The sequence below is a fragment of the Platichthys flesus genome, chromosome 23 (assembly GCF_949316205.1).
Source record: "Platichthys flesus chromosome 23, fPlaFle2.1, whole genome shotgun sequence".
Taxonomy (NCBI): Eukaryota; Metazoa; Chordata; class Actinopteri; order Pleuronectiformes; family Pleuronectidae; genus Platichthys; species Platichthys flesus.
In genome coordinates this window covers 993,557-1,021,008 of record NC_084967.1, presented here as the reverse complement: position 1 = coordinate 1,021,008, position 27,452 = coordinate 993,557, and the positions used below count along the sequence as shown (strand labels likewise).

Below are 27,452 nucleotides of genomic sequence, written 5' to 3'. Positions count from 1 at the left end.
GGGAGACTCTGTCTTATTAGGATAATTAAATTGAAAAGCCTACTGAATATAAAATTTAGTTCATGAACTTACACTTATATTTTATTGAATATTTGTTAAATAACAATTTTTCAAGGATTTTTGAATGGATGCTAATTTTAAATATATTAAAAAAAAATCTTAAGTACCCCCTGGAGTACCTTCAAGTACCCCCAGGGGTACGCGTACCCCCATTTGAGAATCACTGCTCTATATAGAGAACAGGGACTACTACAAACATGTTTGTATAAAAAAATACACCTACTTTTCATATTTTCTAATTCGTCCAAGACTTCCTCAGTCTTCCTTTTACTGCCTTTTGCCAATCTACATCCATCGTTTTTTAACTGTCTCTGTCCACATAATTTTTTTGGCTTTGCATCAGTTTTATTTCACGTCCAGACTAACATGCGTGAAAATGCATATTACATGAACACTCATGTACATTCAACACAGGTATTGTCACAGATTCCATTAATAATAGCTGGTCTCCTATACAGCTTTTAGCAAACACAACAGGGTCGGCAATGCTTGTAATTGATTAGCCATGTTGTGAGAGGAGAGGAGCATGCCAAGGACATTAATCCAAGCAAAACATTATATTTATCAATTTGCCATAGTTAAAATTATAGTATAAATCGAATTTAAATACTCCAGCATTGCATTATAGTTTCCAGAAGGCTAATGCTGGATGAGGGTGTGGTCATAAAGATTTGCAACATAGTTTGTTGTAATTTCTGTAAATGATCAATCAATGCAGAAAGCCATGTCTTTGTGGGGTAACCATACCTCTACTTGCCATTGTTTTATGGAAATAGATATAGACACATCCAGCAGACACAGTAACAGTATCATTCATTAGTGTGTGCGCTGAAAACTGCCTGTGGGAAACAAGAGTGATGACAGTAATGAATCTGAACCATACTAAGGGACTGAGGACCAGACGACCACAACGTTGAGCTCAAAGATGCTACAAAGTTACTTTGAGCTGAGGTGAACTGGACGATTGGGTGATCATTTTAAAATATGGATTAGTGCAGCTTTAAACAATTCTAAGCTCCTGGGTCTGCAGTATTTTGTTTTGAGGTTAAAATCAATCAAAATAAATCTCTTTCAAGCCTCATTAATGCCGGCTATATTAAGATTCTGGGCTGTGAAATGGGCCCTTGAGCTTTGATACTTTTATGTTGAATGATAACAGACAATTTTCGAAACATAAAGCTTCTCACTGGCATAACAGTAACAGTCGCCAGGTGCTTACCTGCAGCATAGCAGCAGCCAGGTAGACAGACATAAAGATGGGTGTCAGAGTTGTGTGGCCGCTCTTCATCAGGTGGATCGTGTAGAGGAAGATTAGGTGACCGGGAATCACCAAGAGAACGAGCACTTGGGCGGACCTGTGATTGGCTCCTGAAAACATACAATACAAAGGATGGACGATTAATGTAGCATCTGAGAGCATCAAGAAAAAAATGTCTAATATCATTGGACTATTCTCTATAAAAGACACGATTGAATAGCTTGGTGACAAATCTGCCACCCACTGTCCTCAGGATTCAGAGTCCTGCTGGTTTTTATTATCCACCTCTAACAAGGAAATAATTAATACCTGACAGGACAGGAGGAGACAGCAATTAACAGCCTGGTAGGACAGAGAAAGAGCAGATGCTAAGCAGGAAAAGAGCTCAAAAGCACAGTTTCAGACTTAAGTTAGAATTTTATTAATTTAAAGCCTGATTATAATCTTGACAGCGTGACCAAACTCACTTTTATCATACCTATTTCTATAAGCCATTATTTCATCAGGAGACAAGAGAGTATTAATATTAGCTAAATTAAGTACTAAGCAAACTTCACACCTATTATATCAACTCTTGTTGAGGGTTAAGGGCAGAGGATGTCACACCTTGTTAAGCCTTATGAGACAAATTGGGATTTGTGAATATGGGCTATACAAATACAATTTGATTGATTGATATCCGAGCTTGACAATTCTCTTATTGCTGCCAAGAGAGTTTAAAGCTACAAAATCACAGGGAAGAAAAGCACAAGCCTGAGGACCTCTTCTGAGAGGAGGTAACCTTCTATTAAGATATTAAATAAAATTATAGCTGCTTTCACACATTTACTGAACTCCACAAACCCTTCTTATTTTCTCAGGAGGAGGTGCATGTGTGAACACAAAAGTCAGAGTGAGAGAATCCATATCATCTGCAGACTTTATCCGCCCAGCTTCCTTGTACAAAGTCTGTATAAAATCTGGATATTTCCATGTGAGAAGACAGCGCTGGATTCATAGCGAGTGAGTGGGAGGGTTAATGACACTTCTAACAAACGGCAGATGATAAATGAAAAAACAACAAAAGACCAAACAAATATCTCCCGGTGAAAAGGCAGTGACGCATACCTAGAAGACACTGACGAAGATGTCAAGAGAGTTTGTGGCGCTTAGGAGCTGACAGCAGAGTCTGTGTGTTGTCAAGAAAATCATGAGATCAACACACTGGCTTCATAACTTCATGCCTCTGTCTGCTGAGCCTCGCTGCACCACCTCTCCCCTGAATAATGGGGATGTTGTCTGTGATAATCTGACGCTGTGTTGTGCATGTGTGAAAAGCAAACTCTGTATCCAATTCTCTGACCTTTACCCACAGGTCATGTCCTAAAACGTCTTGTGTTTGAACTATTGAAGGAAGTAGTCCAAAATTATCTATTAGCATCTCATTACAAACTGCTACATTGCAGATGGAGATGTACTCCTCATTAAGCCCAGTCAGCTAGATAGCTAATGATTTACTTAAAGACACATTTGTTGGATTTGAATTAAGTGCTTGGTGAGTTAACATAGGGAGTATATATGCACATGTACTGACCTGTTCCCCAAAATGTTCGGCAGGGATAGTAGCAACCCTTGGCCTCTTCAGGAACCTCACCAGGGGCATAATGGAAATGCAGGTGGGTGGAGATCCTGCTGGACTGAATTGCCACCAGGTTACCCCCGATGCCTGCACATGACAGAGAAGATACATACAGCAAGGTAAAGCACTGCATTGATTTCATCATTAATTAATCTGATGATTGTTTTGTCAATGAATTGGTAAAGTATTTAGATCATAAAACATCATAAAGCTGTGAAAAATCTTTTCCACAGTCAGAGCTTTGATTGTATCCACATCTTCGTCAATGGTTTCACTGGGGCATTCTAGTAGAGTAATACACAAATGTCTGTATTTGGAACAGACATCTCATGAACATTCATCTACTCGGCTTTATACTTTGCATGTTTATTATAAATTGCCCAAAAAAGTGCATTGCAGAGTTTGGTGCAATTTGTAGAAGTTAATTATCATATTTTGATGACATCTAACGCGACAGACGCAAAACTGAAGAAAAAAAAGAAAAGAAAAAATATCTCAGGATGAAAAAGAGATGACACACATGTAGAGGACACTTAGGAGGATGACAAGATAGCCTCTTAGTTAGTTGGATATTTGATTTTGGTTCATTTTCTATATTTTCGGCTAGGGTTTGATCTATTGTCTGTCCTATAATGAGCAATAATCTGTGTATCTTCATGCAGCACCATATACAATGGGTGAGACTAGCTGCCTCTATTTTAAACTTTGATACATTCATTGATACAAATTTTATAAACAGGTGACCAGCACTCTGTTGCAGTCAGTGGGGGCAGGGATATCTGCAGACAGAGTTGTACATGTCTTCTTCTAAGCCATCAGAAATACCCAGCAGTGGTAAGCAACTGGGTCAAACTGTGGGTCAAAAATCCCCACCAGATAGGGTTAGGAGTTGATCTCCTTCATGGAAACAACATTCATAGAATCAATACCTCTTTAGCAGTAAGTCTTTAAAGTAAAAGCACAACGTTTGTTTGGTTGCTGCAATGGTTCCTATTGAGCTGAATACAGAACTTTTATTTTGAAAGTTATGAACTTTGGTCTGAAGAATGAATCACAGAACAGTTCTAATTTTTGTTGGGAATTTACGCAAACTTATGTATAGCTTGTGAAACCATCAAACTTCACATGAACAAAACATGAAGTCTGATGTGTGTAATATCAGATGGTGTTACCAGCCTCCTTTAAACCTGATTCACTGAATGTAACACTGAAGAACAGTGATGTGGCCCTCTTCCAATTAGTGGCTGCACATTTATCAACATATGTGTCCTGCTGCCTTCAGACAGCTGCAGGAATTGAATGACCTCTAGGAAAAACTTTGCATACATGTGTAAAGCTGCTGTAGATGAAAGAGTCCCTCATGAAATTGCTTATTTCCATTTGATGTATTACCGTGTTACTGCTGAAATTCCACTCTGCGTCTTCAGTTAGTTCTTGTTGATACATAAAACACAGTGCAAAGTCTGAGAAACTTCTTCCACCAAAATGCCAACTCTCTTCTGAGCTCATTCAAATCAATCTCCCATCTGTTTACACTTCTCCTCACCAAATAAACACTGTGCACTCTGCATGCTCTCTAGTAAGTGGTCCCCAATGTGAACCAGTGCTGCACTGTTTTTTCTGCCGGTAGCTCTGTTATTTGAGGGATATGGGAAAGTTGACTGGTGGTAATTGGTGAAACCCTTTCCTTCACAAACAACCTAAAAAACCTAAATAAATCAATAACAAGATTTTTCTTCAAAAATAAAAAAATCAAATGATTTTCCTTGTTTTAAGGAACCATTAATGTTCTATTTTCATTATGTGCTATTTTAAACATCCTGCAGATGGGAAGTCATGCAAATGTGGGATACCATCTGTACTGAAAAAAAGCAAGGGCTGCTTTACATTTCCAAGCTGCAGCAATCACACCTTCCCTTCAGCAAGTAACACACGCAATAACTTCCTGTTTCTTTCATCCTTGTAGCCAATCTGGTGACTCAGCCCTGCGGGAGAGCTATCATACTTGCCTAAAAACAACACACTATTAGAATGATCAGTTTGGAAGTGTGCTTAAAAAAAAGGTCAGAGTGAGTGAACCTGAGCAACATTAGAAAAGAGTTTTCTTTATTCATGATCATAGAAAAATGTTTCATTCAAATCTTGCTGTGCAGAGGGTGAAAATATACTCCACATGTGGTTGGCTTTCAGCCAGTAAAATGGTTGTGTAGTGTAAGCAGGGTTTGGGTTATGTGCCTCAGACCCCCGCCCCCGTCTGCCAAACAGGCCAGTTATTGTAGCGCTCTTAATAAATTAGAAACTCCCCCCACCTAAGGGTGGCGTCCACTTATTTCAATTTATTGTTGCTCTTTGTCTGCCTATTGAGACTTTATTAGGGGGTTACAAGCGCTCCCACTGGGAGCATAACTTTGTAATGAGCCTATATACTGGCTCGGCTCGGTCTGACCTCGTCCTCTCACCTCACACTCCTGCCTTCACAATGTCAGGGGTCCGCCAAGTACAAGTGTGTCTAGAGAAGCTAAATGCAACCTCACTGTGACCACAACCCTTCAAGAAGCTGCACAAAATATCTTCAGATGTGAGAAAACAACAGGACCTATCACCTGAAAGAAATGCAACTTGTGTGTTTGAATATTAATATTTTGCTCTTATTTTAATGTCAAATCATAAAGAGGGCAAGAGCATGGAGGGTGATCCTACAACCTCAGCAGGGGGCAGAGGTATGGCGAAGGAGGTTTGGGGGCACTCTGGCTTATTCAGGTCACCGCGTCTGACAGGAGGAATGAGGAAAAGGAGATGAGGAGGCAGCAAGGCTACATCAGGAACAGCAGGGGGTCTGTGCTCCTCTCAGCCGAGCCACTCAGCCCTGAGGGAGGAGGAGGGCGACGTCTGTCTGCCACCTCATCTTGGCCTGCTCCTCTCCAGGCCTAATGTTATTGTGTTTATTTGAACACCTCTGACACGAGGATGTGACCCGATAAAAGAAGATAAAACTTAATAAAAGAATAACTTGTAAAGAAACAAGGTAGATAAACCTCATCTCTAAACAAATAACAGCAGGGAAGAGGAAAGGGCCAATATGCCAAGATGAAAAACAAAAGATAAAGACACAACTGGAGGAAAAATACAGAGCAAGACGCATAACATAATGTCAGTTCAGATCGATGGCCTTAATAAGGATACCTGAAATTGCAATAAAAGCACTAACACCATATCTGAGGTGATATACTGTAGTTAATGAAATGGGCAGAATAAGAACAGATTATAAGAAAGTATGACAGGAAATTAACTGGCAGAGACTTTCTTGATTCCAGAAAACCTTGTAAGACCTTATCTAGTAATATCATGTCATCAGCCGTAAAAAAATAATGGAGGTCAGAGTGGTTAAAAAAGGAAAACTTTTAATTTAACCTTTCCTCTCTTATCAAGGTGTACACATCTCCTTTCTAATACCACATACACACAACATCATCTCACCATCTCTGTTCCGTCTGCCCTTTGTTCGCTTGTAGTTTTCATTAGGACATGACCTACCTCGCCTTTCTGTTGACCAAGATTAGAATGCCATAAATCAGAGATGGAGTGAAAGTTCGGGCAGACACTGAACACATAAAATGTAGTCAACCTGATAAGCAGTCATACACTTGACTCCCCAGATGTTTTGAGTCCAGGATTCGTCTCAACAGAAAACCTATTAGTCTTACTCCATCTGATTAAACGTTGCCCATTAATGAAATATAATTAAAATCTCTTCTGAGCCCTATTAGCCTTGGCTGAGCCTGTTAGTGGGAGATGGAAGCTGGAGGATATGGAGAAGGACCAGTTTTATGAACTGGAGATGGATGAACTGCAGCCAACTGCCTAATTGGTAACCTGTAGGTACCTGGAGGTCTTCTTTTAAGTAACGCTCATTCATCCAGGGACTGTTGATAAGGCACACTTGCTTCTTCAGCTTTCACTTTCATATACATTCACATCTGGGAGCTGCACAGCACAACACAGATAGACTTTGATGTGTGTCATCCATCTTGTATAAACACCTTTTCAATTTGTTTTCTTGGAGGGTTTAAACCTGCATTAATTAAAAAATTGAGAAATATAAACCACACACACACAATAACAGTTTCTCTGAAATGTCCAGGCTTAACAGCCTGTTGTTGACCAAATATGATGCATTACTGTTGCTCATTAGGCAAACTTTCAACTAACCACCACTTTTCTCACCACAAATATTTAAGATCTAATTTTTTTTTAAAGAATTATTTTTGGCATTGTTATGCTTTATTGATAGTGCAGAGAGAGACAGAGTTGAAATGGGGCAGAGAGGGGAGTGACATGCAGAAACGACCGCGGGCTGGAATCGAACCCGGGTCCGCTGCTGGCCTAGGCCCATGGGGGGGACGCCCTACCAACTGAGCTAAGGGCGCCCCCTAAGATCTAATTTAACGACAAATATAACAACAATATACACCATAGGCCCAATCTTACGCCTGATGTACAGCACCGCCAAGCGCAATGCAAGAGTATCTCTTTGTTTCAGACCAGCAAGTTGTAATTTTCCCATCCAGTGCCAACTTTGTTTCAATAGAAATGCACTTGTTTCCGTCTGAGCACGGATGCTTTGCTCAGTAACATTGTTGGTTCAATGCTGTCTTGAGGCAGGTTAAAGATAGCATTTCACCCTTAAAATACACCTTAAGAGACTAAGGAGTATTTACCAATTATCGTGTTGATGTTCATCCTCAACACAAAATGTGTCAATCGCATGTTTGATTATATCAAGGCCATTCGAATCGTTACAGTGAGTATTCGTTCTCCATTAAATCACCTACTTTCAGTCTGAGCAATCATTGCTCAAAAATCCACACCACTTGCAAATAACACAGCTGCAGAATTGATTCAATATTGAACCCGAACATGGTAATTGAAGTGTCATCCTATGACTGTAGTTATAGAAACAAGGTTTTTTGCTGAGCCTCAGGGAGGGGCATCTGGGAGTTGAGAGGAGGGAGAGATGATACCATCGTGAGAAAAAAAAAAACTTTGAGGTGAAAGTGGCCTGTGCACGCAGGCCCATGCAAAACAACTGAGCACCGGTGATTGTATTTATAAAGAGGAATTTAAAGTTGATGAAAATAGTCACATATGTGTATTAGAATATTTTAAGTCATATAGAAAAATGCTTCAGAGTTACAAGCTTTAGATTTCTCTCCTACAAACACAACCTTTACACCTTCACTAATTCTTCATTACAGGTGCAAAAATCCTAGGTTATGAATTACATATTAAGAAACTCCTGCATAGTCCTAAAACCATTCAATCAATGTAACAAAGAATGTGAAGTAGTGGACAAAATGTACAGATCCACCAATCAGTGAGTCAATGAAAGCTGCACATCTGTAAAATATTTTCCTCTCAGGTATTCTTTCAGCACAGAAAAACAACTGCAACTGCTTGAATCTGCCACTATGAGTCACAAATACGTTTTTTTTGTGTCACAAGCTCCAAGTTCCATGTGTTCTCACTTTTGCACCAGATAGTTAGAGGGGAAGGCAGATTTCAATCAATCAATCAATCAAATTTTATTTGTATAGCCCATATTCACAAATTACAATTCATCTCATAGGGCTTTAACAGGGTGTGACATCCTCTGTCCTTAACCCTCAGCAAGAGTAAGGAAAAACTACTAAAAACCCTTTTAACAGGGTAAAAATACATAGAAACCTCAGAGAGAGCCACATGTGAGGGATCCCTCTCCCAGGACGGACAGAAGTGTAATAGATGCCACGTGCAGGAAAACATCATCAGATTTGTGCATCTGCAGAGCCTGGGGCATGAGTTCTTTAGTTTCTTAATGTTTTAATGGTGGTTGGCAAACCACCTTATGCATCCAGTGTTTCCCTCATCACCACAAATTACAAATTCTTTCCTACAAGTAAAAATTCCATTGTCAAAGGTACTCCGTTGTTTTGCAGAAAATATACCTTCATTCATATTAGAAGGATTACGCAAAAATTACTAAACCGATTTCCTTGAAGTTCTAGGAGGAGTTGGGAATAACTAACGATTACAACATACGGATTAATGGCAAATCCATTTAAAATGGTGATATAGGACTTATCTTTATTGGTTTCCCCCCAGTGCAATTTAGTGCAGATTAAATAAACATAGTGAATTTAAAAGTGGTTTCATAAGGGGATTGTTGGGCCTTGGTGGTAAGAGTATACATTCTTTGGTATACACTCAGTCTAGTTACAAAACTTGCTTCTTCTTCAAATTTGATTTTCGGGGACAATCACTAAGTATGACTTACACTAAAAAACGATCAATTCTAAATTATAGACATTCTGCTTAGTTGTGAGATTCATTAATAATGGTCTCACTAGCTTTCCTTTTACAGAGGTGGGAAGATAGAGTACATTTTTGCTGATGCCTGTGGTATACCGGGAAGTTGAATAAAAGATTTGATAATGGATTTGTCGACTGTAAAGTGTAACAAATCTGGAGCTGGATCCATAATGCAACCAGGATTCTCTACTGAGCTCTCCTATCATCGCCTGAATGCAGAGCGTTGTGTAAAACTGTCTCTTACTTTAAAAACCAATGTGGACAATATTTAAACCATACTATTATATCTATAATCAGTAAATATATATTTGAAAACCAATGCACATGGGTTACAAACTATGGGAAAAGTTGTGATCTGAAAAAAAACATCGATAATGATCATATTCTCTGCAGCACAGTTCATACTCCTTAGCCCTTTAGCTATGGAGCTTGTACATGATTCTAGTTCGATACCAATGTGGAATCCGGAACACAACACAACCCTTTAACGTTGACTCGTGTGAGTTCTGTGACTTTAATAAGCTAATAAGCTTTGGTCTAGTCTTTGACCAATCTCTTCTTGTTGGTTCATGCCACAGGGGCAAGCAATTGCAAATCGAATAGCGATGCCTCAAAGCCTTTCAGAGTGAAGGAGGAACAAGGGCCAATTCTGTGACTCACCGTTGATGACCGGGGTGTACACCACGATGCCAGCCAAATTTGGGTCAGATACTGTTTTGTCCAGGATGAGACCTCCAATGCTGCAGAACACAAAATGATTATCTCATTAACTGGTGTTACTGTGTCTGTGGGAGAGTAGGATGGAGAGACACAAAAAGAGAGCATGGAAAAATAAACCGAAAGATTGTCTTTATGTAAATGTCTTCCTTGATGGATTGGGGTGCATCTCTACACAAGACAAAACTAAAATGTGTCAGCATCTGCATTGAATGAGAGACAAAAGGTGCAACAGAATATATTTCCGTTGCTTTCAGCCGATGTGTCTGGACACAATTTATGTTTTTTCCTCTCTCTTCTATTAAAGTCTGATAAATATGGTGTCACCTGCGCTGAGAAAGGTGCTAGAGGGAGTGTGAGTAAGCGAGTGAGCAAGACAATCATTCCCTTTCTGCTGACTGTATCTGTAAGGCTACCAGGCTCAAGGGGAGTGGGGTGTATGGGCTGCAATTTGTTTAGGAGATGAGTCATCAAGCAAATCAGACATCGGGAGTCACAGACGCAGATTAGCTTTTCTTTCCCCTTTCAAAACTAAACTCTCACAAACACAGGTCCAAAGAAAAACACATACACACACCTGCTGATGACCATGGCAGTGATGACTGGCTCCCATCCGGAGTGAAGCAGGGTGCGGCTGGCTGGGTGCTTGGAGGAGATGACGATCCACAGAGGAGTGAGACACATGAAGAAGGCGCAGACAAGTGACGACACGTACGGATAGGAATCTGGGGAAGGAAAGAAGCGTTAACCTTTCCTGTTCCATCTTAACTTTTTGGGTGGAAGTTTGGAGCCCACTGCAGCATGTGTTCAGGAAATTGTAAGGAAACCACATTGGTGCTGCGTCACTAATGGTATTCAAATTATATGTTTCCAATACTTAATACTCAATACTCTATAGCAGAGGTCTTCAACAGGGGGTCTGCGACCCCTAGGGGGTCCGCGGAGGTACTGCATGGGGGTCGCGAAATCTTTGATTGATTAGACAATTTTTATAATTTTTTATAATTCTTTTTTTTTTTTTTTTTTTTTATTATTTTCGAACCAATTTTTTCCCCACAAATGTAAATGTCTTTAAATACACATTTACATGCATCCAACATATTGTGAGGCTGATATGACCCTCTGCCTGACAACCTCCATTCGTCCAAGATTAGATTAGTTGTGTGCTACCCATCAGGGGCCGACATCTCACTAATGTGGGTGTATGTGTGCCATCCACAGATGGCTTGAGGATTCATGTTTAAAATAAAACATGAATCTGTAAATTACTTTAATAGCTCAGTGTTTTTGCAAGAAGGTATGTTTATAAATGGCAGTGGCATGGCCACCCTGTACCTTGCACATGTTTAAATTAGTAGCTTAGTTATGTTTATACAAGGCACTAGGCCCAGTTTAATATAAAAAACCATTTTATAGGGGAGAGCGGGGTAATGTGGGACATCAGGTAATGTGAGAAACCCCCTGTATCTAGGCAACAGAACACATTTGTGGTCATTTGACCAATATGTTTTCAAGCCCCTCCCATTCCCCCCTTGCCATGAAGGAGAAGTTGGTGCTTGTGCTGTGGAAAGTATGTTTTTTCACAAAAAATTGTTTTTTGCATGTAAAAGTAAATTTTGTTGCTTTGAACTTAATCAACTGTTGTGTCAAAACAAATTGAATGAGGTAGAAAAACTTATATCATACATGTTGGTGAACTTCCAACATATAAAACCATGTGATTGATGCTAGCTGAAGATTAGCCTGAATTGATAAGAGATGTTGTTTTTCTAAAACGGTGGCTGTGGGGTAAAGTGGGACAAATGCTGTGGGGTAAAGTGAGACACTGTCTCACTTTACCCCACCATGAAGCACAAGTTAAGTTTAGTCTTAAACATATTCAAGTGTTATATTACATTATATATATATATATATATATGTTTTATTCTTGATGTCATAAACATTGTAGAATAGCCATCATGCCAAGAAACTATACGCCAGGAAGACAACCTGGGGCCAAACAGCCCTCGCAGAGATGGAGAGTGCAGCCGCTGAGGTCATGAAGGAAAGAAGTCCTTAAGAAAAGATGGAGGGATAGAAATATTGATAAGACAACCCTCAAAAGATTCATAAAGAAGAAAGAGAACGGGAAAGTAAAATCAGTAGCCTGGGGTGCAGTAGCTGAGGTAAAGAGAATATTCACAGAGGAGATGGAGGAGGAGCCAAACACTTGAAACAACTAGCAGACCAGTTCCATGGCCTTGCTCCAGTTAGTGCCGTGAACTGCGATTGAAAACGCAGAGAAAAACAATATCCCTGTCCCTGCCAATTGGACAGAGAAACAATGTGCAGGTGAGCTAGGGTCTGCAAGAGATCACATGAAATCGTGAGCAACACTACCTGCTAATCATTGCTACGCTTCTAATATATGAATTAAATAAAAATCGATTTTCACTCACCGGAAGAACTTGACACCAGAGCTGTGAGACGGTCTGTTAGTTCAATGAACTGCACAGCCAGCCATGGTTTGTGTTGAGTGAATCGACGGGGTTCGGCCGACATGAAGCTACGAGTGGACCGAGCAGCTTGCAGGTGGCTTGAGGGGAGCTAACGAGCGGCTAGTGACAAGCTGTGCCCGCATCGGAGCCTGTGCCCAGGTGTCAATCAATAGACCACGCCCCTAATTATGCGTAATTTTAAACCTCAATATCGCTTAAACGGGGGAGTAAGAAAAAAATTCACCCCCCTCAGAGTTGTCATGAATAAAGAACCTCGCGATTGAGACTAAAACCAAAGGTTGAACCATGCTGTAAACAGGTTTAATTCTGCTCTAAAGTTGGGCATTTTAACATTGGAGTAGATGGGACTTTCTGTTTCTTGGAGCCAGCCTCTAGTGGCCACCCAGTGAACTGCAGCTTTTTACACTTCCGTATCGGCCTCATCGCTCAGCCCAGGATGTTGCCCCTTTGGTAACCAAGCAGCTATTTGCTGGTACATTAGGCAAAACAACTTAATAAAAAGGTAAAAATAATGCTGTGTTACGTTTATAGCCTCTTCCACTTCCCCGCACAAATCTATTTAAAACTCTGATGTTTGTGATGCCATATTGTTGTTTTTTACCTCTCTTTATCCAAGAGCATGGTCTTGCAGTTTGAGAGCAGGACCTATTGATTTCACTTTCAGATGTTGTAATGGTCTGACCCAAACACTGCACTCGCACTCAAACATAACCTGCTTGTGGTTTGATTTTCTTTATCACGCTGATTCTGTGCACGTGTGAAATGACTGCCCTCAGATTTTTTTGTTATACCCTCATATCTTTTTTGTCTAACAAATCTGTCAAAACTCCCCAACCAACGGCCAATTTAATTGGTGACATTCCATTGATTGGGCAAAGAAGGATAGAATCCACACAATACTGTGATTGTACCACAAGCACTGGCTCTATTTCTTGGTATTTGTTCTCCATGTCAGGCTTCCATTATTCCTGCTTCTAGCCATTGAGGAGCCCTCTCACTGAAGCACTCTGTAACAATCCTGTGCATTAGAAGCACTCTATAAATAAACTCCTCTGGACTCCACTTGGCTCCTACAGCTGCTACTACTCGCCGGCATCTCATCCTGACTAAGGTATTGTAAGATCTTATAATCATGTGATTATGTGATTTAAAATCACTGTACTCTCATTGTCATTGCTAAATGAGAGTACAGTGACCATTAGTTCCTATTTAGCTACAGAGTGACAGAATGACTGGTCTCCAGAACAATAGAGCCACTGTCCAGACAATGACAGAGCCAGTGATTCTCACTGCACTGCCCTGAAAGTATGTTTAATACATTGCGCTTACAGAACTCAACTGTTGTTTTCATAGCGGTGAACATCTCTATTGTACAGTTAAACTAGCACTAGAAATTTCCAGGAAAAAACTTCTGCCAGTGTTCCCTGTATTAAGTCATACTAGTCTGTACCCAAGTCTGGGTGTGACAGAGAACCGTGATGACTTAAATTCTTACTAAATTAGGAAAAAAGATGGTCTGTGCTGCAGAGTGAGGCAGGAGGGACCTCTGCTGGCTGACTGTGGGAAGTTTATCACACACAACAACACACAAACTTCACATCTTATCTTGGCAACATTCTAACTGAACATTGACCAAACCGACACCATTGTAAAAACATTTATGATTTCATATGGTTTGAAAGTGTGTCACTCCAAACCAAAACCTCGGAAACTAAATCTAAATCATTTCAGCATCAACATCGTAGCATTACTTATAGACAAAATTTAACTTAGACTCATCAGTCATGCCAAATTCTGAGGCAATGGTTCCAAAACTAGAGTGAGAACCCCTGGTGGAGGTCATGAGATCCTGAAAGGGGGAGTTTTAAGATGATATCTAAACATCAGATACAATTTTAAGAAATAGTAATTTAGTTGTAATTATTACAAAAAACTGGAACATAATTCTAAGAGAAAAAAGTCTTTGTCCTCATGTGACCCCTGATGTTATAATGAAAGATTAATAACAGCATTCAGGTGCAGCAAGACAGGCTATTAATGAATTATGACTGTTACTGAGTATTAAACCACATGACTAAGGTGTCGCACTGTGTGAGGCTCACTACAAGCAGTTTTCAAAACAAGTTCAGCATTTACACATAGACATATTAACATAATTAGCAAAACAAGCAACCTAGACCCCTCGACTTCTAGCAGTTCATTTGTGTCTTTTATGCCACAGAACAAAATGATTTGTCACTATAGTAACACTAAGATGCTTTGCCCTATGTGACCCAGATCTGATTGTTACATGACTGTGAACAGCAGAGATCACATGGAATCTGATCGTTTCAGATCACTTTGGCCACTTTCATGAGTGGTTCTAAATCAGATACAGATCAGATTTTTTTTATTTATCTTTTATAAAACTCTAGATCAACATTCCTCATCCTTTTGTGCAAGTGAGGGGGCAGGTGGAAGTCACCCTGAGGAAACAAACATGGGAGAAAGCTGCCACAGTCTTTGTCAGTGGCTTGACCTAGTGGAAAACATCTTGGAAAGTTTCATTGTCAGTGGCTTTGAAGTCTGTCATGCACCATAGAGAGTGTTAGCAGGTTTCATCTTAATACCAGCGACAGCACTCCAGAGAGGAGGAGGTGACGGGTTATGTTGATAACCTGCAGACTGCTGATGTATTAATGTATTTGTGTGTGACGGCAGCAGTCTTTTGAAAGGCAGTAGTTATTCACTTACCCAGACACTTGTAGAGGCCCTGACTTATCCAGGCCAGGATCGCCAAGGTTATGAGATCGCCAAAACTGGCAGCAATGGGTGTGGCTACATTGTCTGGGTTGATGCCCGTCTTTTTGGAACCCACAATCACACCCACCATGATGAAACCTGAACAAGACATGGGAACGGTGAAGCACTTTACTAATTGTGATTCAATTACTGATAACCTTCAGATGATCTAATACACACATTCTTTGTTGGTGTTTTAGGAACCATAACTTCTATGTGACATAAGTTACAGTGACTGGAGGGAGGACAAAAGTGACCCAGCTTCTGTGTAACTGTCAGTGTGAGTGTTTACCCTGCAGCATGGACGCGATGAAGGCTGTAGCCACGCTGCTAGAGCACAGCAGTACAGCATGACTCATCTGAAACTTTCCCTCTGGGATCCAACCAAGAACAACAGCTGCTACAGCTGCCAGGAAACCCACCACAGTGGCCTGAACCTGGAGCACAGAGGGAAGGAGCATTGTCTTCTGTGCACTTTCAGTGGTTAAAGAAAACAAGAATAACCATGCATGTGAAAAAATGCAAAAGGGTACTTAGAGGATTAGTGATAACAACACCTCCAGATATACACAGTGAATCATCTATGACATAACACCTCTTGGTGACATGTTGTGTAACATTTCAATCACACAGCTCATAAAAACAATGTGATGTTGCATGTGGATATGTTGGGTTTATTAGTGTGTGTGGGTAGATACCACACAAACAGTCAGAGTGAAATCCCACCTGGTTACACCAATTACCTTCAGCCGAACGTAAGCTGTTGTCAGACATGAAAACTACGGTGAGCTGAGTCTGGACTCTCTCCAGAGTTTGCTTTTCACACATGAACAACACAGCAGGAGATTTTCGTCTCATACGCATTCATGACAGTACAGAAAGCTCCGTAGTGTTCTGGTGAGGGGTGGTGCAGAAGGCAGAAGCAGGAGGTTTCAAATAAATTCCACTGCAGACATCACATGTGGCTCTCTCTGAGGTTTCTACGTATTTTTATCCTGTTAAAAGGGTTTTCAGTAGTTTTTCCTTACTCTTGCTGAGGGTTAAGGGTAGAGGATGTCACACCCTGTTAAAGCCCATGAGACGAATTGTGATTTGTGAATATGTGTTATACAAATAAAATTTGATTGATTGATTGACATGTTGTTTACAGGAGGTCGACGCCAGACTCACTGAAAAATATCTTGACATCTTCTTCAGTGTCTTCTATCTATATAGCACTGCTTCTTCATCCTGAGATATTAGTTTTGTTTACTCTTCTATTTTTCGTCCGTCGCTTGCTAGAAAAATCATCAACCTCCCTCCACCAACTCCATCGTGTTAAATCCTGCGTAAGATTTTCTGCTGTGTTCATACATCAGCTCCTCTGTAGTGTGTGCAGACTTTTGTAGCAGGAGACTGAAAAAGTCAACAGAAAGTCCTGAGGCTCTCAATAGGAGATTGTCTCGAGGATCTCGGGTGTTCAGTGTGTGTTCCTGTACTTATATCTATCTAGCATAGAGTGAGCAAATTTGGGGAAGGCTTAAGACTAGGTACTAGGGTTAGGTTAGAATTAGTCTTAGGTTAGGTAAGGGGGTAGGGAATGTATTATGTCAATGACTGTCTGTATAAGTGTGTGTGTGTGTGTGTTGTATTACCTGTTTCAGTGCCAGGTTCCCTATGATTAGGTTCCACTTCTCTATTGGAGAATCCATCTTGCCCACATTCACCTGTGTGGAGAGTAAAGACAAAATAATAAAAAACAATAAAACAGAGTAACGGACCGTTTTTCCACAACTCGAACCACAAGAGCAATAAAAGGTAAGGCGCACAAAAGTAGCAGTAAACTACGTCACAAAAGCCTGAATATACAAAGAAAATGACCTAATTTGAATTCGGCCCCCAAATACGTTACAGCCACAGCCTCAAAATCTCACTCGACTCAACGGGACAGAACGCTAGAGTGAAACCAGAAGCTTCGCCCCTGACCACCAGAGGATATTTATTTTTTTATATTTGATTGATGTATTTTGATTAAAGATTCTGTAAACTTCTGGGATTCTGAGAGGGACATTAATGAAATAATAATCAATTATATTTAATACATAAAATGCTGCTCAAATGGCTCTAAAATAAAATCAAACACATGAAATAAGAACACATTAGCAAAAAAAATGATTTAGGATATAAAAAACATAAAACTAGCAAAAAGGTATAAAAATAAGTAAAAAATATATATCTATTATAATAATAATACAGAAAATGGTGTTAAAAGGTTAGAGATACCCTGACTTTCGACTCCTCTTATAGGTTAGCTCCAAAAACACTGAATACCCACCCTGCTGCCTTTGTTAGACTTTCACCCCTACATGACTCTCCACCCTACCAGTCTGTAATACAGCTTCCTGTTTGTGGTCTCCACGCCCAAGCTAAGACAGCCTGGATGACATCTAAAGTTATTTTCTCAGACTTGATAAAGCTGCTCCGGAGCTATAGAGGATGGTGAATAACTTGTATTTCCACTGAAATGTAAATAATTAATTCCAATTAATATTGCCTGACAGATAAGACAGGAGCAGGTTAAGATTAACAATTTATCAGTCACCAGTCTCAAATATGGAGACGACACAAACATAGTCAGATTTATCACCAGCAAGGAAGATCAATACTGTGGGATGTTGCCCATACAGTCACCTGGTGCCAGGTCAACATGTGTCAACAATTTGTTGACTTGAGCACAAGTGAACAAATAATCAAAGATCACCCTGTAGCGCACCATGACACGTGCACAAAAATAACCTTGGACCCCTCCCATTCACCTCACCACCTGTTTCAACTAGCCACCAAATCATCCAGTTACAAAAACATGTTTCCCCACAACCATAGGGAGAGTGAACGCTATGCAACAATCATGACGTACATGCACTTTAAATAATCTGCACTGTTAAGTATCCCATGTCATTGTGTATTGTGACCACTGTTTGTCATTTTTCATGTTGACGTGACCTTTTCCTTATTGTCTGAGGTCTACAAGACCCATGAAAAAAGCATACTAACTGTGAACCTGGTGATTATCTGATAAACCTGCATATTCCTTCTTAGTTAGTCTGGTCTCTGAGGAGTTAAAAACAAAACTCAATTTTTATTGAAGATGAAGCTATTCTATATTATTTTTACATATAGGCAAAACTAGACAAAATCAAAACACTAACTCATTTCAGAAGTGAAAAACTGGATCATATTTTGAACTGTGTCGTCAGTGTTGAAATAGAGCTGACAGGTATTTAATGACAGATGATTATGGCTCATTCTCGGATCAATAAACCACTGCACTCTTCAAGATGGTAATTTATTCAAATTGAGACATTGGGTGCTCTTGTCAATTAATTTGAGCCACTATGTTCAGAATTTGACATCTAATATAAAAATAATATATCAAAATAATTCCTGAAAGAAATTTAAGAAATATACGTCGTTAGTCACTGCAGAAGATGTTTGTGTGTGTGTCTCACCGCTGTGGACAGCCTGGAGGCCAGAGTCATCTCCAGGTTTCCCTTGAGGCCTAGTAGAGCAGGTACAAGGATGAAGATCTCAGTGATATACCGGAACGCCTCCCAGTGCTGTGGACGAAAGTGACATGACATTTAAATGACTCCACTCTCAGTTCAACTTATTTAGCACTGAAATGCTGAGATATCATTTCCTAAAGCAAATGCCTTGTTTGCATGTATAACTGCAAATGTGTAAATTAATCCAACAGAGTGAAGACACTGGTTTGTCACTGTTGTCAGGAACTTGTAATTCAAGTCTTTCACAATTGCTTACATGCTAAAATTAAAAAATTGAAATGCAACTACTCAAAAATTGATGTACAAAATCCCTTAACCAATTAGCAACACTAGAAGCACACCTCCTGTATTACAATCACTTTTTTAAGGAGAAAAACACAGTTTCTACAAACTAAAACATACAGTTCTCTACATGAGGCCCAAGATTTAAGATTAAAACCTCTGATGTGGCCGTCTGTCTGAATCTGTCTGACTGAATCAAAAACGAATTAACTGTTTTCCACGAAATTCTATGGAGGAGTGGGGCATAACCTTAAGAAGAACCCAGTACATTTTGGAGCTTATCCAGATCGATACATCTCTAGTTTACCAATTGGCAACAACCAATCCTGAGAGGTATGGACACCATTTGCCCGATTGTTTTACTCGTATGTCAGAGCTGTGAGGCCACAGATGAGGAAACTAGAAGAGGTTGAGGTCAAGGAGTGAAAATAAAAGGAGGACCAGGACAAGGATGGGGACATATATCTCCGACAGGATCAGACCTACATAGGTTGATAATAGGAGTTAAATTAAATATTTTCACATTATTATTCCTTTCAATCATAAACATTATTTTTTAAAGTTCCTTCATCTAGCTACATTCAACACTATATAATAATAATGTGATAAAATAGAAAGCTGCAAATTTACCTTAATGTTTAGGGTTCAGTCAATTAACAGTGGTTAATTGACTGAACCTGGTTTGATTCGATTGATTGAATGATTTAGAGGGACAGGCCTGTCTATATATTAGAGTGGAGTTATGTTAGCAAACTTTAACTTGTGCTTGCTGCACTGGTTTTGTCTAGGACAGCAAACCTGACTTTTCTGTTTTGATGGACAAAAACAGGAGCACTGGACATGATATATGTGTAAATATACACTCACCGGCTACTTTATTAGGCACACCTGATCAATTGCTTGTCAACACAAATAGCTAATCAGCCAATCACATGGCAGCAACTCAATGCATTTAGGCATCTAGACGTGGTGAAAACGACTTGCTGAAGTTCAAACTGAGCATCAGAATGGGAAAGAAAGGGGATTTAAGACGGGCTGGTCTGAGTATTTCAAAAGCTGCTGATCTACTGGGATTTTCAAGCACAACCATCTTTAGGGTTTACAGAGAATATTCCGAAAAAGAGAAAATATCCAGTGAGCGGCAGTTGTGTGGACGAAAATGCGTCGATGTCAGAGGACAGAGGAGAAAGGGCAGAGTGGTTTGAGATGATAGAAAGGCAACAGTAACTCAAATGACCACTCGTTACAACCAAAGTTTGCAGAATACCATCTCTGAACCACAACACGTCGAACTTTGAAACAGAAGGCCACACCGGGTGCCACTCCCGTCAGCTAAGAACAGGAAACTGAGGCTACAATTCACACAGGCTCACCAAAATTGGACAATAGATTGGGAGAACGTTCCCTTGTCTTATGAGACTCGATTTCAGCTGCGACATTCAGATGGTAGGGTCAGAATTTTTGGGTCAACAACAGGAATGCATGGATCCTTCCTGCCTTGTATCAACGGTCAGGCTGGTGGTGGTGATGTAACGGTGTGGGGGATATTTTTGGCACACTTTGGGCCCCTTAGTACAAATTGAGCTTAGTCTAAACACCACGCCTTGTTGAATCTATGATACGAAAAAATTAAGGCAGTTCTGAAGGCAAAAGGGGGTCCAACCCGGTACTAGCAAGGTGTACCTAATAAAGTGTCTGGTAAGTGTATAGGCCATAGTTGTGCCACCTGACAGGTTTGTGTCACAATCAATAACTTTATAGGACACAACTGCGAAAAAAAACATAGAGCTTAAAGCAAGGGCAAAAGTCTGGACATTGAGAAAGAAGCAAAGGGAACTGTAAACAACAAGGACATATCCCCAAAAATATAGTACACACGATTGCCCAGATCATTTATTTTGTTTGATTATACTGACACACAATCTGAATGGTTAGAACGCCATTGAGGACATTTCAAAGCCCGACTACAGTGTTTGCTCCACTGACACCTGGGAGATACAGGAGCCTCTGCTGCCACACAAACAGGTATCCATTGCTACTTCTCCCTCTCCACTGTCTACTTTTGGTTAGATTACGACTACTTCACATTGTATTTCTGTTTGAACAGTAGTTCTATCCTATCTTGACATACCTGCACAATATCCAGCACCATCCCGGCTGATACAGTTCCAAATCCAGCGAGAAGGAAGGGCAACAGTATCTGCAGTGCCATAGCCAGTGGTGACTCCTTGGGCATTATCTGCCTAGCAGATCCCTGTCCTTCCTTCTCCTCCTCTTCCTCCTCGTCTGCCTCTTCTCCTGAGAGCCTCCTCTCAGCCAGCATGGGCTCTGTTTCAGAAAAGCCTCCATCTCCACAGTCAGATAGGGTCACAGAGGACCGAGAGGCCCGGTCCAGGTGTCGCCGGCTCTCGATGTGAGATGTCTCTTGTCTGTAGCCATTCTGGAGCGAGCTTGCCTCAGGTTTGACTCCTAGGTCCACCATGGACAGCCGCTCCTCCTGCAGCTTAGTGTAGCCAGTAGGAACCATGGTCTGGAACAGAGAGGAGATCCGCCCGGACGACACAGATTTCAGGGAGAAAGCACTCCAAGCACTGCTCATACGCACCGTCAGGCTAGAGCCCAGGGACTCTCCTATAGCTCCCCCGAGGCTCTGGATACTCATGGTGTGATCTGGGACTGCGGTGTGTCATCTCGTGTCATCCAGTCGAAGGGGGGGGGGAGCAAGTGGTACACTATCTTTTTGCCGTGGCTAAGGTGCATCTTCCATGTCACAGACTGTCTTCAGGGACTCAACAGTCTGCAGAAAGAGCAAAGAGAGACAACAGATAGGAGAGGAGATAGGAGAACCGGACAACAACATCCAATGAGCATTTAAAATAAGTTAATAGAGCACAGACAGGGGCTGGTGCTGTTCACTGTCACTTTGTTAACTTGTCGTTACAGTTTGCCCTCAGGCCTCCATGGTGTCTGCATGCCTCCGTGGACAGCTCTTCTCTGTCATACGTTGTCAGCACGAACCAACAACTATCGGTACATTTCCCTGAGCACGAAAACACTCGAGTTGTGGACATGCTACCTATCACCGCTATGTTAGCTTGCTGTGTAAACACATAAGAGCAGGAGGATCGGCCTGGGAGCTAAAGCTAAAGAAGCCCGTTCTTCTAGTCGCCACTCAGTTTGGTTTATTTTCCAAAAGTTACCTTTGTGCTGCGGAGATGTTTAATCCAGGAGATGTGCGCTGGGACTTGTTCCTACGCAGACACACAGACAGACAGATACTTCGCCGCGTCAGATAAAGCAGTGGCACCAAAGATCGTCTACGTCGGCTTGATGAATGTTTGGAAATAGTGGCTGAGGCTTTATTCCGTCTAAATAATTCCTGGTTTCATTCACTTTATGTTCTTGATGATATAACCTTAAAAACGACTAGTTTACCTCAACCATAAAACAGTAATTAAATCAAATAAGCAATTTGCTTTCAATAGACAAAGATGAACTCACGGTGTAAAACAATCTCGTGCAGCTGCGTTCGGTGAACGGACAAATATGAATTAATGTTGACAAAACAGGTAGGAGTGAGACCTCTTCTCTCTGTCTACCCAGCTGACCCGGAACTAAACAGAAAGATTTTTTCACAGAACTTTATTGACGTGTACCTTAGACTGTATATGAAAGACGTGTACACAACACAGCTACAGTCCAAACTAAAGAAGGCCTCGAACAGGGAACAGCTCATCATAATCAGATGAAAATGCTCATCGATCAGAGTAAACAACAAACCGAATACTATATATCATAAAACAAATCCAGTGAACCCTATCTGGTCCCATCTTGAACTGCTCGTTGGTTTCTCCTCAACCCAGACATATGGGGACTTTTAACAAGCCCTTAACGACTCTGCTTGACTTTCAGGCTCCCTATTTAATGGTATGTTTCATTTAACCATTTTTATTCTCTACCACCAAGTTCACGAGTTCTTCCCCAACGATAGAGGGCGCCATAAAAAACACGGCCTGTATATGTGTAAACGTCCCTGTCCTCTCACCCGGATGTTGCTCTTCACAGCAGCACGTTGATGAAAGACCCGAACAACTTGAAAATGGAGCTGAACGCGGAGAAGACGAGTTCACGGGCGCTGCTGTCATGTGGTGGTGGAGCAGGTGTGTATACACTGAACAGTTAGCAGCTGATTACTTGGTCTTAGTGAAGGAGTGGGGTTATAACCATTTGTTTTTCTGAAAGGATTACAGCTAGCCTTCTCTCGATTTCTCTCTCTGTCTAGAGTAAAAAGTGCTATCTTGTTTCAAGTGTTTTGCAAGCTCCTCCTCCATCTCATCTGTGAATATTCTCTTTGCCTCAGCTACTGCACCCCAGGCTACTGATTTTACTTCTCCTTTCTCTTTTATCTTTATGAAACTTTTGAGGGTTGTCTCGTCAATATTTCTATCCCTTCCAGGTTTTCTTTAGGACTTCTTTCCTTGCATGACCTCAGCGGCTGAACTCTCCATCTCTGCGAGAGGTGTTTGGCCCCAGGTTTTCTTCCTGGTGTAGTTTCTTGGCATGATGTATTTTCTACAATGTTTATGACATTAAAAATAAAACATATGTAATGTAATATCAGGCTAAAATTGTTTAAAACTAAACTTAACTTGTGCTTCATGTCTCACTTTACCCCACAGCATTTGTCTCACTTTACCCCACAGCCAACATTTTAGAAAAAACATCTCTTAGCAATTCAGGCTAATCTTCAGCTAGCATCGATCACATGGTTATATATGTTGGAAGTTCATCAACATGTATGATATAAGTTTTTATACCTGAATCAATTCGTTTTGACACAACAGTTGATTAAGTTCAATCTTTCTCTTCCTGTCTGTCTCACTATCTCTCCCTCACACACTCACTCTTCTTGAGGGATGTGTCATTCAGTATCTCTTTCTCTTGCTCTCTCTCTCTCTCTCTCTCTCTCTCTCATTGACCTGCTCAATGGTCCAGTTGACCTGCTTTTTGCATTTTGATAAAGGATACATCTCATAACATGGGCACTTTGTAATTTTGTGCTTCCTGTCTGAACTTATTTTGCCACTGTTGAGAAACATGTCAGTTAAATGGATTGTTATTGGTTTTGCCGAGATGTAATGAGCTTGTTGCTTTTGCTGTCAGGTCTCAGTGAGACTCTTCTCCTCAAGCCAAAGGCTGACAAGTCCCTGCAGACAGAGAGAGTCCCAAAAAGCAGTGGTGAGAACTAATATCAATTAACTGCATGATGAAATCTTATTCATTAGTTCATTTACATTATGTACTTGTAGGAAAAACAAAAACCAGTTTGAGACATTAAGGTGTGTGTGTGTGTGTTTTGGTGTGTATCAGTGTTGGAGCGGCTGCACAGCTTCCTGCCTCAGATGGCTGCAGCTAACGAGAAGCTGAAGCAGCAGATGGAGGAGGCTCCTGCTGGACACTTTGACATAGAGTGCGTGGAGGAGGCACAGAGAGTCATCGAGATGGTAAGTCTCCATCTTATGGAAGAGCCTTTTTTAAAGCTTGCAAAAACAACAGACACTAGTTTTTATTCAACTTTATTATCATTTGGCTGAGATTATTTTAGGAGTAGTATGGATTTAGCCTGAATTAATAACAGACCTTTTAAAGTTAATTGCGCAGTCTCCAACTTTAATTATCATAGCTCCACTTGTTTGGCAAGGAGGTCTTATTCAGGTCTATGCTCTGGACTCTTTTTGGTTTAAAGCTTTACTCTTTTGTTATTTAAAGCTGTCTATAGTTCTGATGGTTTGCACACTAGTAGGTTATGGCTGAATCTTGCTGCCAACATATCTGTCTCTTTTATTTTTATGAACACAAATGTTATGTTAATTGGCACTTACACAATCCTGCAGCGCACGCACACTTGTGGATATATCGTCAATCAGCGTTTGTTGGGCTGACGATGGCTGATTGGAAAAAATGTGCATATCGCCTGACCTAACACTAGGGACTTAAAGGAAAATGTAACAGAATTGAGAGAAAAAGTCAGATTGTGTGAAAAATATAACAAAAAGCTCTTAGATGCCTCTTATTTATTAAGATTTATTTATTATTCGTTTATCCCTCCCAGCCCCCAACTTAAAGTCACCTCCATCATCAGCAATGGGTTTTATCTATCTACTAATTCCACAAACGTGTCTCTGTATGTTTAACGCATTTCGAGAACCTTTCGGCTTCCCACTTGTGGCCTGTGTATTGTAAATTGCCCAAGAGAGTGCAGTGCAGAGTTGAGTGTGAGCTGAATTACAGAGCTTTTACTATGAAAAGTAAAAAAAAAACACTACTTAAGTCAATCATTCTAACTTGCATATAAACAACACAAGGGAAAAGCAATAGAGCAAATTTGGTTTCATTCCATAAAAACATTGACAATCAAGCATTACTACAGACCAAGCAAAAAGGCAAGTTTAGATCACTTACTGCACTAGTCCTTTTAAAACCTTAACCACGTCCATCAGATTCTCAGCCCATAAGCTTTTTGAAACGTTTGCTCCCACTACCTAAACCATTGCAAATATCCCCCTCTATTTGCTGTTTTCCTTTGTATCTTAAGAATGCAGATATCAAAATACTTCTAAAAGTGCATTAACACAGTTGGGATTTCTCCTTCTTGTTCTAAGGATGTAGCACTGGTGGAGCTCAGTGGTTCAGACGCTGACTCTGAGGATGAAGACGATTTTTTGAACTCTGAGGAGGAATCGGACTCTGATGATGAGCAGGAGATCACAGAGGAGAACCTTAAACTACCTGGAGACAAAAGCAAGAAGAAGAAAGCTATCATCCAGGTTCTGGACCAGCAGGGGGCATAAACAAGTCAGCCAGATTCTGGACTTCATATCGAGTTTATTTTCCCCCTGAGGAGATGTGGGTGTGACAGAAACTTTGCCCAAGGAGTCAGGTTTTTTTTAAGCTTCCCACACACAGAAAGTAAACATGATACTCTTTCTTGGAAGCAGACATGCGTCATCGCTCTGTGAGCGACAGTAAATGTTATTTTTGAAAGAATGAGGTCACGGTTTCAATATTGCCTTGCCATCGTGTCTTGTCAGCAGCTGATCATAGAACCTTTAATTAAGTGTTAAGGTGTAACACGGGGGATCATCTGTGTGTACAAATACAAAGGCACAGTAACAATGTTCTAAAGGTCACTACTAAAAAGGTGAAAATAAAGCCTGTCGACAAATATTCTGAGGAATTTATCTTCAATTTGAAAGGATGTTTTTATTTTAGTAAATGTACATTTGTTGAATTTGTCTGATAAGTCATTACGTTTAAAATGCTCACAATGTTGAAGACAATACTCTCTGGCAAATTTTTATTTGGGCCACTTTTCTACTACAGACTAGGACCCTCTTTATCCCTCTGAACAGCATGAATGCTGGGGGACATGGAAACGTTTCTCACAAATCTTGCTCCACGTCCCAAATGTGTTCCACTGGATTTACATCTGATAACAGGAGAGGTCACTGAAGTTCTCTGAATATTTGTTGGTGGAAGCAGCCTGAGCTGTATGTTTTGTGACATGGATCATTATCATGCTGGAAGGAGGCACATGGTAATGTGCAGTCTATGCCACAATGCCCCTCTCTGATTGTTCATAATCCCATCACAGTCCAGCACTGATGTCTTGTTGGAGTGGGTGTTGTGGTCCTGGTGGTCTCTCTCTGTGAGAGCTTGGTCTTGGTACTGAGCTCACAGAAATAGGAGAGGGGTCTGAACTTTGCCCCTCTGATAGAGAGGTTATGGTTTCCCTGTTATGAACCCCTGTTTCTGTTATTCAGCTCAGTCTGAATTTAATGCTATATAAATGGAGTGAAAAAAATAATGGAAAGTTCTGTCTATATTATATTATGCTATACAATACTGGCTTTATAATTCTGAACAATATTATGCTAAACAATGCAGCACAAAATGATAATCCATAAATCGAATAAATACTTCTGAGTTTTGACAAACTGTGTGTGTGTTTGTCAAGTAACTACACTACTTGCCTTTTGTGCTTTGTTGTCTCAGGTCTCTTAGGAAAAACAGCAGGCAATATTTTCTGTGAAATTTTAAAGTTCAGAACTATGGTTCAGAAGTGACTTGGCTAAAAGTGTATAATTTTTTTTTTCTTGTTCCAAACGCCAGTCCTGTTGGTGGCGGTTATGCCTCTTGAAGTGTTTTTGAGATGCCAATACACACTTAATGTGGATGTTGTTGAGATGTTTGCCATGGTGATGGCATTAGAGTGGGTTGAGCAAAGTAGCTAAAATAAAATGGTTATATGCAGTGACTCTGCATCAGCCCTCCCAAGTATCAAA

At 40.5% G+C, this 27,452-nt stretch overlaps 2 protein-coding genes across 4 annotated transcripts in view; one reads left to right on the top strand and one right to left on the bottom strand.

Annotated features, from left to right (window-relative positions):
- The window catches only part of slc41a2b (solute carrier family 41 member 2b), a 31,427-nt gene extending 8,762 nt beyond the window's left edge, over positions 1-22,665 (bottom strand). Inside the window, exons 1-11 of one of the 2 annotated variants that reach the window (XM_062383092.1) lie at positions 22,609-22,665; positions 22,308-22,358; positions 21,239-21,904; positions 18,769-18,876; positions 16,915-16,986; positions 15,573-15,717; positions 15,233-15,379; positions 10,579-10,726; positions 9,945-10,024; positions 2,892-3,023; positions 1,280-1,428 (exon numbers count right to left, since the gene is read on the bottom strand). In XM_062383092.1, coding sequence (XP_062239076.1) covers positions 1,280-1,428; positions 2,892-3,023; positions 9,945-10,024; positions 10,579-10,726; positions 15,233-15,379; positions 15,573-15,717; positions 16,915-16,986; positions 18,769-18,876; positions 21,239-21,769 — 1,512 coding nt within the window. In that variant the 5' untranslated portion in view covers positions 21,770-21,904; positions 22,308-22,358; positions 22,609-22,665. Of the gene's footprint in view, positions 1-1,279; positions 1,429-2,891; positions 3,024-9,944; positions 10,025-10,578; positions 10,727-15,232; positions 15,380-15,572; positions 15,718-16,914; positions 16,987-18,768; positions 18,877-21,238; positions 21,905-22,307; positions 22,413-22,608 lie in introns of those variants that run through there. The other variant, XM_062383091.1, reaches the window with a different exon arrangement.
- Positions 22,666-22,808: 143 nt separating this feature from the next.
- nopchap1 (NOP protein chaperone 1) lies at positions 22,809-27,104 on the top strand. 2 transcript variants are annotated; one of them, XM_062383094.1, is made up of 5 exons: positions 22,809-23,034; positions 23,173-23,267; positions 24,271-24,345; positions 24,478-24,611; positions 25,770-27,104. In XM_062383094.1, exons 2-5 carry the CDS (start codon positions 23,183-23,185, stop codon positions 25,956-25,958), a joined length of 483 nt encoding a protein of 160 aa, XP_062239078.1. In that variant the 5' UTR covers positions 22,809-23,034; positions 23,173-23,182; the 3' UTR covers positions 25,959-27,104. The 2 variants fall into 2 exon arrangements, with proteins under 2 accessions (XP_062239078.1, XP_062239077.1); XM_062383093.1 differs by lacking the exon at positions 22,809-23,034 and having other exon boundaries at positions 23,093-23,267.
- The last annotated feature ends 348 nt before the right edge of the window (positions 27,105-27,452 follow it).